The sequence below is a fragment of the Abramis brama genome, assembly GCF_963993115.1.
Source record: "Abramis brama genome assembly, chromosome: 16".
Classification (NCBI taxonomy): Eukaryota; Metazoa; Chordata; class Actinopteri; order Cypriniformes; family Leuciscidae; genus Abramis; species Abramis brama.
In genome coordinates this window covers 2,214,990-2,229,066 of record NC_139978.1, presented here as the reverse complement: position 1 = coordinate 2,229,066, position 14,077 = coordinate 2,214,990, and the positions used below count along the sequence as shown (strand labels likewise).

At 38.3% G+C, this 14,077-nt stretch overlaps 1 protein-coding gene across 2 annotated transcripts in view; it reads left to right on the top strand.

The window, feature by feature from the left end:
• Nucleotides 1-13,910, top strand: part of LOC311066093 (neural cell adhesion molecule L1-like) — a 21,729-nt gene extending 7,819 nt beyond the window's left edge. For both annotated transcript variants that reach the window (XM_084087091.1, XM_084087090.1), the window contains 8 exons: nt 2,430-2,531; nt 3,329-3,526; nt 3,754-3,824; nt 4,534-4,759; nt 4,925-5,040; nt 5,131-5,356; nt 5,433-5,555; nt 7,396-13,910. In XM_084087091.1, coding sequence (XP_083943217.1) covers nt 2,430-2,531; nt 3,329-3,526; nt 3,754-3,824; nt 4,534-4,759; nt 4,925-5,040; nt 5,131-5,356; nt 5,433-5,555; nt 7,396-7,619 — 1,286 coding nt within the window. In that variant the 3' untranslated portion in view covers nt 7,620-13,910. The remainder of the gene's footprint in view (nt 1-2,429; nt 2,532-3,328; nt 3,527-3,753; nt 3,825-4,533; nt 4,760-4,924; nt 5,041-5,130; nt 5,357-5,432; nt 5,556-7,395) is intronic.
• Nucleotides 13,911-14,077: the final 167 nt, after the last annotated feature.

Genomic DNA, 14,077 nt, shown 5'->3' with positions numbered 1-14,077 from the left:
AAGAGATTGTATCACACTAGCGGCAAGATACATTGATGCCTGTCACAAAAAGAGAGAGTTGACGACCAATCAGTGATGCGCTCACACACACACACACACACGCTCGTACACAAAACAAACAAACACTTACACACTGAATTCTAAGTTGTTCACAGAATTTTGAAATGTTTATAAACTGTTTTACTATTTTTATTTATTATGTTTATTTAATTGAATTATTATTATTATTTTCTGTACTAAATGTTCAAAATCATTTTATATGTTGTTTTCATGCTTTGGCAATACAAATGTATTTTTGTCATGCCAATAAAGCTTTATTGAATTGAATTGAAATGAATTGAATTGAATTGACTGTCATGCTCAATGCGTGACACTGGAGAGCCCTGACACACCCACATTAATATGTCTGACCGAGTCCGGCCCATATGCTAACGTTCTGTTTCTGTCTCCCTGCCATGTTGCAGTTTTCAGACATTCAGCGCGTTTGTTTTCTTATTAAGTTGTTGGGACTGCAGTACCAAGCAGTCTTGCAAAGGGTGGTTGAAGTCAAAGGAAAGAAAATGGCTAGATAGGGAGGGAGTTTATTTTAGCTCTGCTTTGCCAGCATCTTGTTATCTCTAGTGTGCCTCTTGTTGGCCAGCTGAACTACAGTCCAGGTGTCTGAGCTGGCATCATGTGTTTTCTTTGTTTCACCTCCAAACAGTGTAATCATAACATTTTGTTTTATTTAAAGGATTAATGCAATCTAGGTGGTGGTGGGGAAGTCAGGATTTGCCTTCACTGTTGGAGCAAATGTTGTCACGAGGATAGTAAAACCTCATATTAACAACAAATAATGTCAAAATAGTTTCTGTGAGGGTTAAGAGATATAAAAAAAATCTATATAAAAGCAAGTCAATAGAAAGTTCACACCATGACAGAAGAGCAAATGTGTGTTTATGTGCACTTGTTTGCTATACCTCTAAAAATGCCCTTGCAAATACAGTAAAGCATCCAATCCTCATTAGGGTTAGATGCTGGTAGTTGTAATTAGCAGTGGCGTAGGTTTGATTTTGAAATTGGTGGGGACGGGGACATCAATATAAATATATTTTAAGTTTTGATCGAAATTATTGCTAAGGATATATCAGTGTCACTGGATATTGGTAGGGACACGTCCCTAGCGTCCCTACTAAATTCTACGCCCCTGGTAATTAGCTTTACTTAGGAAAGGAATCAGCCCAAACTGATCAGCTGAGATATTTGTTTGTTATATTTAGAACTGTGGGAATGATAATTTTTTTTGTTTTTAATTGAGGGTGCATTAAGGCAGGAGTCTTTTAAAATGAATGATTATCTACGGTAGATGGGTGAGGTGTGGCCATGCCTCCCAGTTTTAATGGTTCATGGCCCATAAAATGGTCCATCACCAGGGATTACTTTCATTTTTGAACAGTTTACTTTTTAAATCTGTATTTTTTCTTCTTCTTATAGATTGATAGAGATATAGATAGATAGATTGATAGATAGATGAGGATATAAGGTGCATAGTGAGGGATCACTGTAACCATTCCCAGACATCAGTGTTGTTATGTGTCCAGTATAAGCACTTGTTAATAGCCTCAGTGACTCTGTCAGTAGATTACATCACTAATGCTTTATGCTCTCGCTGTCTGCCTCTCTTATTCATTCCTCAAGTCTAATTTTCTTCCTGTTCTCCAATTCTTTCACGGGCCACTCATCCGTAAAACAACAGACACTTAGATATCATCTCGGGTCTCTGGACGCTTTACACCGTGCTCTTCATTTCCATCTTTTCACTTGGGAGTTTCTCATGATATGGACGAAATTCCGTTTCCTGGAACTAATCGAGTGAGTGTTGAGGTGATTCAGAGGCACTTGCTTCAGAACATTGTTGAGGTTTAGTGAGAAACTTAACTGAAGTCAGTGGTGCTGCGGATCATTAAAGGGATAGTTTTGGTATGTTTTAGCTTACCTCAAGGGCATCCAAGATGTAGGTGTCTTTTTTTCCGCAGTAGTTTCAATTTTGATATTTTTAGGTCAAACCGTTCTTGTCTGTCAGTCATATAATGCAGGTCTGTGGTCACTGTCTCAAAGAGCATGCACAAAGTCCAAATTAAAACAATTCCCCATCGTAAGTACACATTGATGGCATAAGACACGAAACGAGCGGTTTGTGTGAGAAAACGAACAGTATTTATATCATTTTTACCTCTTATAACACAACCACATCCAAGTGATCTGAGGGCGCGGGCGCTTCCTGCTGTGTGACGTGTGCGCAGACTGGTGCATAGATATATATACACTAGATGTCGCATTGAAGACATTCGTTCCAATGAACTGCCGTAGCCAAGGCGACATCTAGTATATATATCTATGTCACCAGTCTATCTTACCCCTTGACCTCTTTGTCAACCCTCATTCACCAGATCGACCAGACTCTCCAACCCAAATACAAATGACCGAACCTAAAGAACGCAGTGTCACTCTCAGCTGGACACCTGGAGATGATCACAACAGCCCTGTGATAGGTACAGTTACAATATATGTTTTTTTTTTTTTTCCCTGTGTTTATGCAATACATACAGTTTGTGTATGCAGTTTTTATTTGATACATGTTCATTATTTGTATCCCCCCCCCTTTAAATGTCAAATGCTGTATAAATTGATGGTTTAACAAAGATTTGAAAGTTTTTTGGACACTCAAACCACACTTAAAATAAATGTCATTGTGCTCAATAACAAAATATCACATCAATATCAAACCACATTTTCTCAGTTTGCACAGGGATTCCCTTTTCTTTCTTTTTTTGTCAGCCAGACTTAAAATATTTACTTGAGGTACACATTTTTCTTCTCTGATGTTGGTAACTAGTCACTTCACATACAGTTAAACAAATAAAATATTTGTCTAAATTTTTTCAATAAATATTTTACAAAAATACTAAGTGTTTCCTTTTAATTTGTTTTTATTTATATGTTTTATTAATTGTTTTAATTTCACATTTTGTATGATTGATTTATTTCATTATTAGCGTTTCATCAACTCACAAACCCCATTTTGGGAAACCATAATTTAAAAAACAAAAACAAATCTTATACTTGAAAAGTGTGCTTTCTATAAAAAAAAAATGCTATTTGACTTAATATTTTTCATCTAATGCAGTGGCATTCATACATTTTTAAGTGTGTTTGAAGTGTCCAAATACTTTTTGGGGGCTAGTCTATATAAAATCAGTGTCATTTCCTGTTTTACATATATATATATATATATATATATATATATATATATATATATATATATATATACACACATGTTTGTGTCTAGAGTATTTGATTGAGTTCGAGGAGACAGGATCTGAAAGAAAGGAATGGGAGGAGATAAGCCGTGTGTCAGGCAGCATTCAGCGAACTACCCTTCCCTTGATGCCCTTCATTTCTTACCGTTTCCGAATCATCGCCATCAATGACATCGGCAAGAGTGACCCGAGCAAGGAAACGGAGGCTTATTCCACACCAGCTGCTCGTGAGTTAACATTGCATGTGTGTGCGAGTGTGTGAACGCTTACATTGCCTTGAAAAAGAAAATGCTTGTCCCGCTACATTGTGATGCATTTGTTTTGTCTTTTGAATCATTGTATGACACTTTGAATTTGTGTTTGTATCTTCTCTCAGTGTGTGGCTGAGGTAAAGTGACAGTTTTATTGCCATGTTAGAACATCTTGGCACTAAATTATTATTTGTCCTCTACAGCTCCAGACAGTAACCCTGAAGGAGTGCACAGTGATTCCACCGACCCAGGCACTCTTGTCATCACATGGAAGGTGCGCTGCGCAATTCAGACCAAAAATGATTCTGTCTTAATGCATTCACTTCATGTCGTTCCAAGCCTGTTTGTTTTTTTCCCCATGGAACACAAAAGAAAGTGAACAGAAGCTTGAAAATTGACAAAAAGTTAGATAAAAGGAATCCATATAATGTACATATCACTACATTTTTGGTAGCACAACAAGTAGTGGTGTAGCATAACCAACTTTTTTTTTAAATGTTTTAAAAAGTCAGTATACACGGCTGTCTCTCTCTCTCTTAAGTTATGTTGTTATGAATGATTTATTCTATTTATTCTTCTCTCTCTCTCTCTCTCTCTCTCAAATTGGTAAAAATTAGATTCATTTGAGTGAACTGGTTCATCTTAAATCGTCCTCTTTCTCATATATAGAGTATATGTAGTGTTAGAAAAGTATTATTAGTTCTACTGAATTAGTTCATCCTAAACAGTCATCCCACTCTCTCTCATGTGTAATGTTGGAAAGTTTGATTCATTATAGTGAATTAGTTCATCCTAAACGATCCAATCTTTCTCGTGTAGCGTTGGAAAGTCTGATTCATTCTAGTGAATCAGTTCGTCCGGACAGTTAATGTAAATAAACTGATAAAAAAAAGGAATCCCTGTACTTGTTGCCAATGTTTTGAAATTCTCATTATTCACAGAAAGATACATTCTAGCTCAAGACTGAATCTTTGTTCTTGTAGGAGTTGGACAGGCGTAGTTTCAATGGCCCAGATTTTCGCTACAAAGTGATGTGGAGGAAGGTTTTGGGCAGCGGTCCGTCCTGGCACACCAAAGACGTCACCTCTCCACCCTTCACCGTCACAGATGTGGGCAACTTCTCTGCCTTTGAGATTAAAGTGCAAGCTGTTAATATAATGGGAGAAGGTCCAGAGCCCAAAACCGCCATTGGATTCTCTGGAGAGGAGAGTGAGTTTTTCATGTTGTATATTTTTGCTGCTATTGTGAGCCCTTTTTCCTGACATCTTCCTGTAAGGTGATCTCAATTCACCCCAATTGAACAATGATTTTAGTTAATCCTGAGACAGATGTTTTTAAGGGAATCAAAGTGTGGGTGCTCTTTCTCCCTGTCAGTCCCTCTTGAGGCCCCTCTGGATGTGGGAGTGGTTCTGATCAAAAGCACTGCTATTAAAGTGACATGGGCGGCCGTGAACAGAGAAACTGTGAGGGGCCGTCTGCAGGGTTACAAGGTAACATACTGTTGTATTAAACTCAGCCAAAAATTTAAAAATGTAAGATGTAAAATCTCTTCAACAAATTGTCTATCATCCATCCTATAGATTTATCTGAAGCACTTTGGCCCAGAAAGCAGACACCTCAGACGGGAGCGTGTTAGGGAGGGTAGGCCGACAAACATCTCAGTTGTGACAACGGACAGTAACGAGGATGAGAAGATTCTGGGAGATCTGCAGCCCTACTCCCATTACTCACTGACTGTAAGTGCCTTTAATCATAAAGGAGAAGGACCCGAGTCTGAAGCCCTCACTTTCTACACTCCAGAAGGAGGTAAGAACGTGAGACAAAAAATAAAAATAGTTGAAGAAAGGTGAGGGCTTCAAATTCTGTCATCCATTTTTTTCAGTACCTGGTCCTCCATCATTTTTACTGCTGGAAAGCCCATCAGAGACAGAAATGATACTGCGTTGGTCTGCGCCCAACCAGCCAAATGGAGTCCTGAAAGGATACATATTACAGTATCAACAAGGTGTGTGAACTAACAGCCTGATTCATTCTCATCAGGATTATTAGAAGCAGTTTGTTGAGGAGAGGGATTTTTGCCTGGTATACACTACAATGGTTGAAAAAAATCCCAGAGATTTACATTGAAGGAAGGAACCAATCTATGTCTAGACACTCTTTTGACTTGGCTAAGTAAAAAACCAGCAAGCATCTAATCAGAACACCCTAGATATCACCTAGCAATGCTCTAGTAACCACCCAAGCACTCAAAACACCTTGGCAACTCCTTAGAAACCACACCTAGAAACCACACTATCAGCTGCATAGCAAGCAACTCAAAAAACTGTCAAAATACCTTAGCAACTACATAGCAACCCCAAAACACTAAGCCTCTGCATAGCAACAGCTTGGAAACCACCTAGGACAACCTAGCTGCTTAGCAACAAACAAAACACTTTCAAAATACCTTAACAATATATATGACATTTGAACTACCACCCATAAGATCTTAGCAACTGCATAGCAACACACTAAAACACTCAGCACCCCAGCAACACCTAGAACACCCTATCAACTGCATAGCAACTCAGAAAAACTCTCAAAACATCTTAGCAACTGCTTAGCAACAACAACAAAAAAAACCACTCAGAATATCTAAGCAACTGCATATAAACAAAATCCTTTTAATGCCGGGGACACACTTAAAGGTGCTCTAAGTGATGTTGGGTGACGTCACTTCTTGTTGACGTTTAAAGTATTGTCAAACAAAATGGAGGCTTGCTAGACCCTCCCTCCTCCTCATCCGCGCACTAACCCCCCAAATCCTCCTTGTCGGTTACTGGCTGGAACAGTTTGTTATGTTTTGTGGTGCGGGTTAGCCCAGTTTGTTTTTGTTGCCGTTTGTGGAGCCTGTGGTGTCTACAGAGACCGCGTTTTTCTACAGTGTGTTCAGGGGACTGGCAGCTAGCGGATGGTGAGGAGATGTTTGCTGTATGTGACAAAAAATGTTTTGGCCTAAAAAATGCGTGACATCGCTTAGAGCACCTTTAACGACTAGCTGAAACATTCTAAGACTGAACTGAACACATTTACAGACTGTTTCCAACGACTGGAGCAGATTTAAAACCCCGACTGTGAACAACGACTGAACACAACTATCTCTGACTCAGCGCGTTTGGCCATGATCAGTCATAAGTATCAAATTACACTTATAATCGGCCTTACAGTCGTTAAGTGTGTCCTCGGCTTAAGACAAGTCATTTCACTTGGCGGTCATCTTTGAAACGCCTCTCGGGCATGCAAGTTCAACTCCAATCTCTTTGAATGAGGAAACATCAAGTTCTCCAAAACTGTTTGCCAAGATTATGATTAAATTTCATATTTGAAATCACCAATGAAAACGGTCTCATAAATTTTGCTTCTAAACGCTCAAATCATGACAAAAAACAGCATTTTTCGCATGCGTAGTCCTAAGCATGCATCTCAGAACACTGACTGTTTCTATAGGAACCGGAGCTTCTAACGGCACGGCAGCTGCAGTGATGCGATAAACATTACCGATAGGGGAATGGCTCTTTTCTTTAGAAGGCGGGACTTATTCCACCATTTTGCATGTTGCACTTTCTCTCAGTTAAAGTAATACGAGTGCACCATCTTTCTTTATATAAAGTCTATTATATAAATACACAAAAACACTCAGAAACACCTTAGCAATTGTATAGATTGTATGCTCAAAAATGCCCAGAATGCCTTAAAATTTTAAGTTAAAATTTTTGAACAACTATAACTACTTAATATAAACTCACCAACCAATGTTTAAAACAATATTTTTTACACATTTGTTGTCTCCCCCCATTTCTCTGCAGTTGATAATGAAGACAGCCCTATGCTGGTAGAAAAGATTAGTGACCACAGCAAAAATCACTTCAAGTTAAAGCTGGACCCTCGCAGCCGTTACCGCTTCCACCTGCGGGGATACACGGCTGCTGGAGAAGGACTGCCAATCATCAACGAGGGAGCTACCACACTGGATGGAGGTCCAACACTTTACCCATCACTGAATGATTTATCTGGACAGAGTTGTATCTAACTGCACATGCGTTTTGAGGGGTTTTACATGATGGGGGAATGTTTTCACACACATTTTAAACACTATTTCCTAACCAGACATGATGTAACACACTTCTAGTGACAAGTAATTTGTGTGTCCACACTGAAAATGTGTGAAAATGTGACACAATCAGTGTTGGGGAAAGTTACTTTTAAAAGTAATGCATTACGATATTGTGTGTTACTCTCCCTAAAAAAGTAAATAATTGAATTACTTTTTATGGAATTATGTTACTTTTTCTCACCTTGGCTGGGCTTGCCTGTTTTTTTTATTTTGTTTTGTTTTTCGGCAAAAGTTAAATGAATAATCCTCAGGCTGAAGGAAATGCAAATTCACGGCTGTACAGTAGAGGGCGCAGCTCAAACAAACCTTTCAGCTCTGCAGTAGTGATGGGATTTATGGCTCTTTGAGGGGATCCGGATCTTGGCGATCCGTTCCTTTCAAAGAGCCGTTCAAAAGAACGGCTCTTTTGGCTCTTTTTAAATATTTAGTCAGTTTTAAGAAGCCAGCTTGGGGGCATCTCAGTTTATCCTGGAAATAATCACTGGGAGGAATGATGAGGTGAGATTTGTAGTCAAATAATTAAAACTCAGATATCACACACCAATATCTGAGTTTGAATTATTCTGAAATATTGATTATTACCTCATTTGTCATGTGTGGACTATATTCCATCAGAGGTGGACGAAGTACACAACTTCCTTACTTGAGTGAAAGTACAGATACTACTGGTCAAATATTACTCCGTTACAAGTAAAAGTTGTAAAGACCTATTTTTACTTAAGTAAAAGTACAGAAGTACTAGTTTTTAAAAATACTTAAGTATCAAAAGTAAAAAGCAAATGTCAATGCATTGTTTTATTATTGTTGCATTGTTGTATGTAATACTTAAAGTACCGTATGCCTCTGAATCTACGCCTGCCTTCCTACCCTCATATCAATATCAATTTTATTTCTAGAACACAGTTCCAGTAGTGGAATTGAATGTGAGATTGAATGTGAGATTGAATAAGTCACTCAATAACGTCCACAATGGTTTCGGACACCCAAATGGCTGTTCCCTCAAATATTGCCCTATTTAAAGTTTTTTGGCTTTTAGTATGAATATGTTAGCCTTACTGTTATCTATAAGCTAGTGTGCTCCAAAAAAGTGACAAAAGTCGCATTTAGAAGACCAAACCCAACGTTGAAAATGAAAATTGTCAGAATTATGTCAGAATCCAATGTCAAATTGACATTGATCTCCAAGGTTGGACAGACGTTGTATTGTGGTTGAAAATGAAAATCGGGTTGACGTCAGAAACCAACATCAGTCGGGTTCTGACGTCAACCCGACTTTTATTTTCAATCAATATCCAACGTCAATCTGACGTCGGGTTCTGATGTCAATCAGATGCAGGGTTCTGACGTCAACCCGACTTTCATTTCCAACCAAAATGCAACCCCTGCAACCAAAATCATCCACTGACTGATGTTACTTTCTACTCAAGGACCTTGACAGAATTGTAGTGGAGTAAAAAGTACAATATTTGTCTTTCAAATGTAGTGAAGTTAAAGTAAAAAGTTTCCAGAAAAAATAATACTCAAGTAAAGTACAGATACTCAAAAAGTGTACTTAAGTACAGTACTCAAGTAAATGTACTTTGTTACTGTCCACCTCTGTATTCCATAGGGTTGCACAACATCCCTCTGCTTAGTGACATCACTATTTTGGATTTACCTTTAGTACAAAGTGTGTGTATGTGTAAAGCTACGTTGACTTATGTTATTCATACAATACCTACTCACAAATAAACATCAAAAACAAAGCCGGCTGCAATGAATTTCTGTGCAAAACAGCTTTTACTACAAACACTTCCACACAAGAACATTGTTATCACACAAGAACATTTTGATAGAAAACAAAAAATATTTAAAGTTTTAAATATATACTGTAGATAAAATTAGAATAAATAAAATGGAAATGTCTACATACAGTCCACTATTACTACTATTACTACTGTAAACTTTGCAAATAGGACATCAGCCCCTTCAAGTCTTAAATGAACAATAACAAAGTGGGCTGCAATTAGGGATGGGACGATTACCGGTTTCACGATAAACCACGATAAAATGTACTGACGGTTAGTAATATCGTTTAAAATTTAATTATCATTAAAACCGTGTTTGATTATCGTGATTTTATATCCTGTTCAGCCAGCAACAGTCTGACGCAGGCGCAGCGCGCAATGTTATTTTTTATTCAAGAAGGAATTGCGGAAGGCAGTGACCGTGCTCGGGAGATTTTTCAGCCTTTTAAAATAATCAATTCTGAGGTGTGGTCATATTTTGGCTTTAACAAAAGTCCTGAGGGAAACTTAATCGAGGATGGTCACCATGTCAGCAGAACATGCACAAGAAGTCGCTGCAATAGGGGGAAACTTCAGATCTGCCGAGTCGTCTTGTGTGACCATCACCGACTGTTGTATAGCGAATGCAAGGCAAGTTAACTTTGACCTTAATACCAAAACTACGTCTGGGCAATAATTGGGCATAAAATGTTGTTTTAAGTTGAATTATTTTATATCAATCACTTGAAATAGCCTAAACGTGAAGCTTCCGCAAAGAAAAGTTCGCAGCAGGCTTAGCCAAAGACAAATAATAAACAAGTTCAAACAAGACTATTAAGAGTGACATTTAAGGGATAATAATTTATTCATTATACACGTTTTACCACATAATTACGGGGACATTGAATTGAGATAAATGTTTTAAATCTTATCTGTTTATAAATCCATTATTACAGCGTACAAAACAATCGTTCAGACAAAATGATCACAACAATATTATCAAACTCTGTAAACAATAAATCAACTCTGATTTAATTTTCAATACAATTAAAAACGGAGACGCAAGACGGCAAGTTGTAGCCTATTTGAATGAAACGTGAAAGCGCGTCCGTTGTGATACATGTTGTAACGTCTGTCAGAGAGTTTGAAGTCTGCCCAGATGAAGAATACATGACAGTGCAAATGAACTGGTAGTTCAACGAGACTTTTATAGATGTTTTCTCTCAGTTAAGCACACTCTTCATACATGTCGAAGAGCGAATGTTAAAAGGGAAAAGAAAACACTCTAAAACACGCGACAAATCAAAGTGGAAGTAAACACATTATAATAAAACAACGGTCAGCAAGTAGAGCGGTCATCTTCCTCTTTGCGCGAGCATTCTCACTCTCCCTGTGCGTGCGCGCTCACATAAAAACAGCATGCATGCAATAACGTACGCCATAGAAGAAGTTATCTTAAAGGCACATCCAAATTCATGTCATGAACACTACTTAACACTAGGTGGCCGTTACAATGGATGTGCGCTGTGTTATAATGCGTTGCTATTGACAACCGTCATTATAAGGAAGGAAATGCCTTAAAAAGTGTATAGAGCTGCTTGTTTTAGTTGTTGTTTGTTGATTTTCAAATATAAAACATGTAAAAATGTCTTAAGTGTGAGCATCAACTCTTTTTAAACACTTTCATCTCGTTTTAACAAAACCGTGATATTATTGATAATCGTGATAATTTTGGTCACTATAATCGTGATATTAAATTTCCATACCGTCCCATCCCTAGCTGCAATGAATGTCTGTGCAAAACAGCTTTTAGTGAAAAATTTCTATACAAGAACAGTATCACAAAAGAACATTTTGATAGCAAGGATGCGTGCACAACTATCATCATGCTGTTAGGCAGTAGCACCCCTGCGCTGGTTTCGCCCCTCCCCCTATAACTGTTCTGTCTCGCGGAGGAGCTAATTTGTGTGCATCTGTGTGAAACACGCATGGGAAAAAAAGAACGACAGAAAGAACGGCTCCCCTCCAGCCGCGACTCGGCTCCCATCGTTCATGTTTATGAGCCGTTCAAAAGAATCGGTTCGTTCGCGAACGTCACAACTCTACTCTGCAGCCATTCTGGATTGTTGAAGAATAGGATCCAGGAGAAGGAAGTTTGGCTGTGTCCCAGTTCAAAGGGTGTATTCTTCGAAGGTCAGGCTAAGCGTTGTTAAATGGGACGGCCTAGCTTACGGAGGACTGTTCTTGTCACCTAGCATCTGTGACAGCTGCCATTAACAAGTGGCAGTGACATTTGTACTAGACTTTTTTGAGAGTTAGGCCTATATTAAACTGTCTGAAAAAAAAAGAGGGTTCACAAGCTGTCTAAATATGTTCACCATGGTCCATTTCTGTGTATAATAAATAGTATAAACTATATATACTTGCATCTTAGTAAGATATGTAATTTGAACAGCTTACATTTTTTTTTTTTTTTTTTTTTTTTTACATTTGTATCATTAGATATTTGACTAAGCTGAAACCCAATACTTGCGTTTAAAAGTGTATTTCGGCAATTTCTCTCAAAAAAATCCTGTTATCACTGGCACACAATGAATTCTGGGGTAGGCAAGGCCGCGAAGGATCCACCTGATGTATCCTTCATTTTATGAGAAACGAAGGATGCATTTGGAGGCCGCATTTGAAGGATCCTTTGAATTAGGACAACCTTCGTCGCGCCACTGAGATGCAATCGGACTTCGAATGCGGCCTTCGAAGGATGCAGCCTCTGAATTGGGACGCAGCTTTCAACAAGAAAGTCATTTTTGCTTATTGGTATGTTTGAACTGGGTCAGCTGCAAAGACGTTGGTTAATAAAGTGAGGTCAAATAATAAATAAAGTATATTTGTATTATTTTGAGGAATATTGTAGATGTTTTTGTGCAAGTGAGATGAGTAAATGCTTGCTCGTATTTAGTCTAGATCTACAATAACCATCATGTTCACACAATGCCTCTGCACTTATTATTTCTCTCAACATAAGGACAGAATAGGTCTCAGTCAATAAATGGGAATTTGAAAAAGAAATTCAGATATTTTGTTACTTGAATGCGTTACTCCCAACACTGGACTCAATCACTGCCAATCAGAACATATTTGATTTACTAGTGCAAAATGCCGGTGCAAAATCAGTTTTTGTGTATGTTTTTAGTAATAGACCCTTTTACTGTTTGTACACAATGATGACGTAGCAACGTATGCACACGCATATTGGCAACGGAAGTATGGCGAGAATCAGCAGCGTGTCAAGCTACGCAAGCGGATTAAGCAACACAGAGAAAGTTATTTCAAAAAGTTGACTTTATCAAATGGTATCCGGCTACCAGATCCATGTACTATAGTGGAGTGGATAGAAGACGTTAGCAGATGGCCAAATATACAGTGGCCAGATATATATACGTATTTAGTTGAGAAACCGAGCGTGTACACCCGAGAGAAATTACGAGCATATAAATCACTGGATGCTTATGAATACGTTGTCTGTGGTCATGTACAGAACGTCAAATACCATGACATAGACTCAGAGTTTTGTGTGTTGAAATCAGAAATTCTTCCTAGTCAAAGACAAGGACACAAGACAACGATGTATGAGGCTTGGGTTATAATCAACCAACGAGAGAACTACGTCCTCACGGCGAACTGCACCTGTATGGTGGGGTAAGTAGGCTATTATTTGGTGTTGTGGGCTTGTAGTTGACATACAAAGATGAATTATGCTTCAGTATTACTGTCCTTTCAGGTTTAACTTAGGCTTAACCTACTCTCCTTTACATATTCTCATATGTTCTCATAACCAGGGTTTGAAACTACAATTTTCACGAAATACACAGTGCCAACAGTGTTCAAAATGTCAGCAGTCAGCCAATATCATTCAGTTACATTCAAAACCTGTTTAGGCTTAGGTCGTATACACGCGTAGTAAGTCAGATGTTTACTTACTTCATAGTCCGAGACGAAATTTGGCTGAAAGCAAATGTTACTTTCAAGCCCTGGTCATAACATTATTGATCAGCCAGTAAGTTTATTATGTTTTTGTGAAATTTCAGGCTTGGGTCATGCTGCAGTCATGCAGCTGCAATATTATTCAAAGTTGAGCTCTATGTTAGGATGGGAAGGACTGAGAAAGCAGCAGTTACATCTGGAGTGTGCATGTGGAAAGACATCAGCAGGAAAGAAGTCAGACCAGCTCCATTGAGGGAAATCAGCTTCCACAAAGCAAAGAGACTAGACAGGCAGCTTCAAGCACCTTTAACATCTGCTAGGAAAAATAGTATCACACCCAGAGGCATGTAATAGTTGACAGCCTAGATAAGCTTCCTATTGCCATAGTGTTTTGACACCATAATGTAGCATGAGAAAGGTGTAACTTGGTGATGCAGAGATGAAAATGCCTACAGACACAGTTTAATTTTTATTAGTATAATTTATGTTAGTTTGAATAGGTCTGCGTTTGTCTTCAGGTTACTTATTTTTAGAAATTATAATTATTAAATTACATTTGTTTGTTGTATATTGTACACCTGTGTGTTTAAAGCTCTGATGTGAACATTATGCAGCACAGTAACTGTG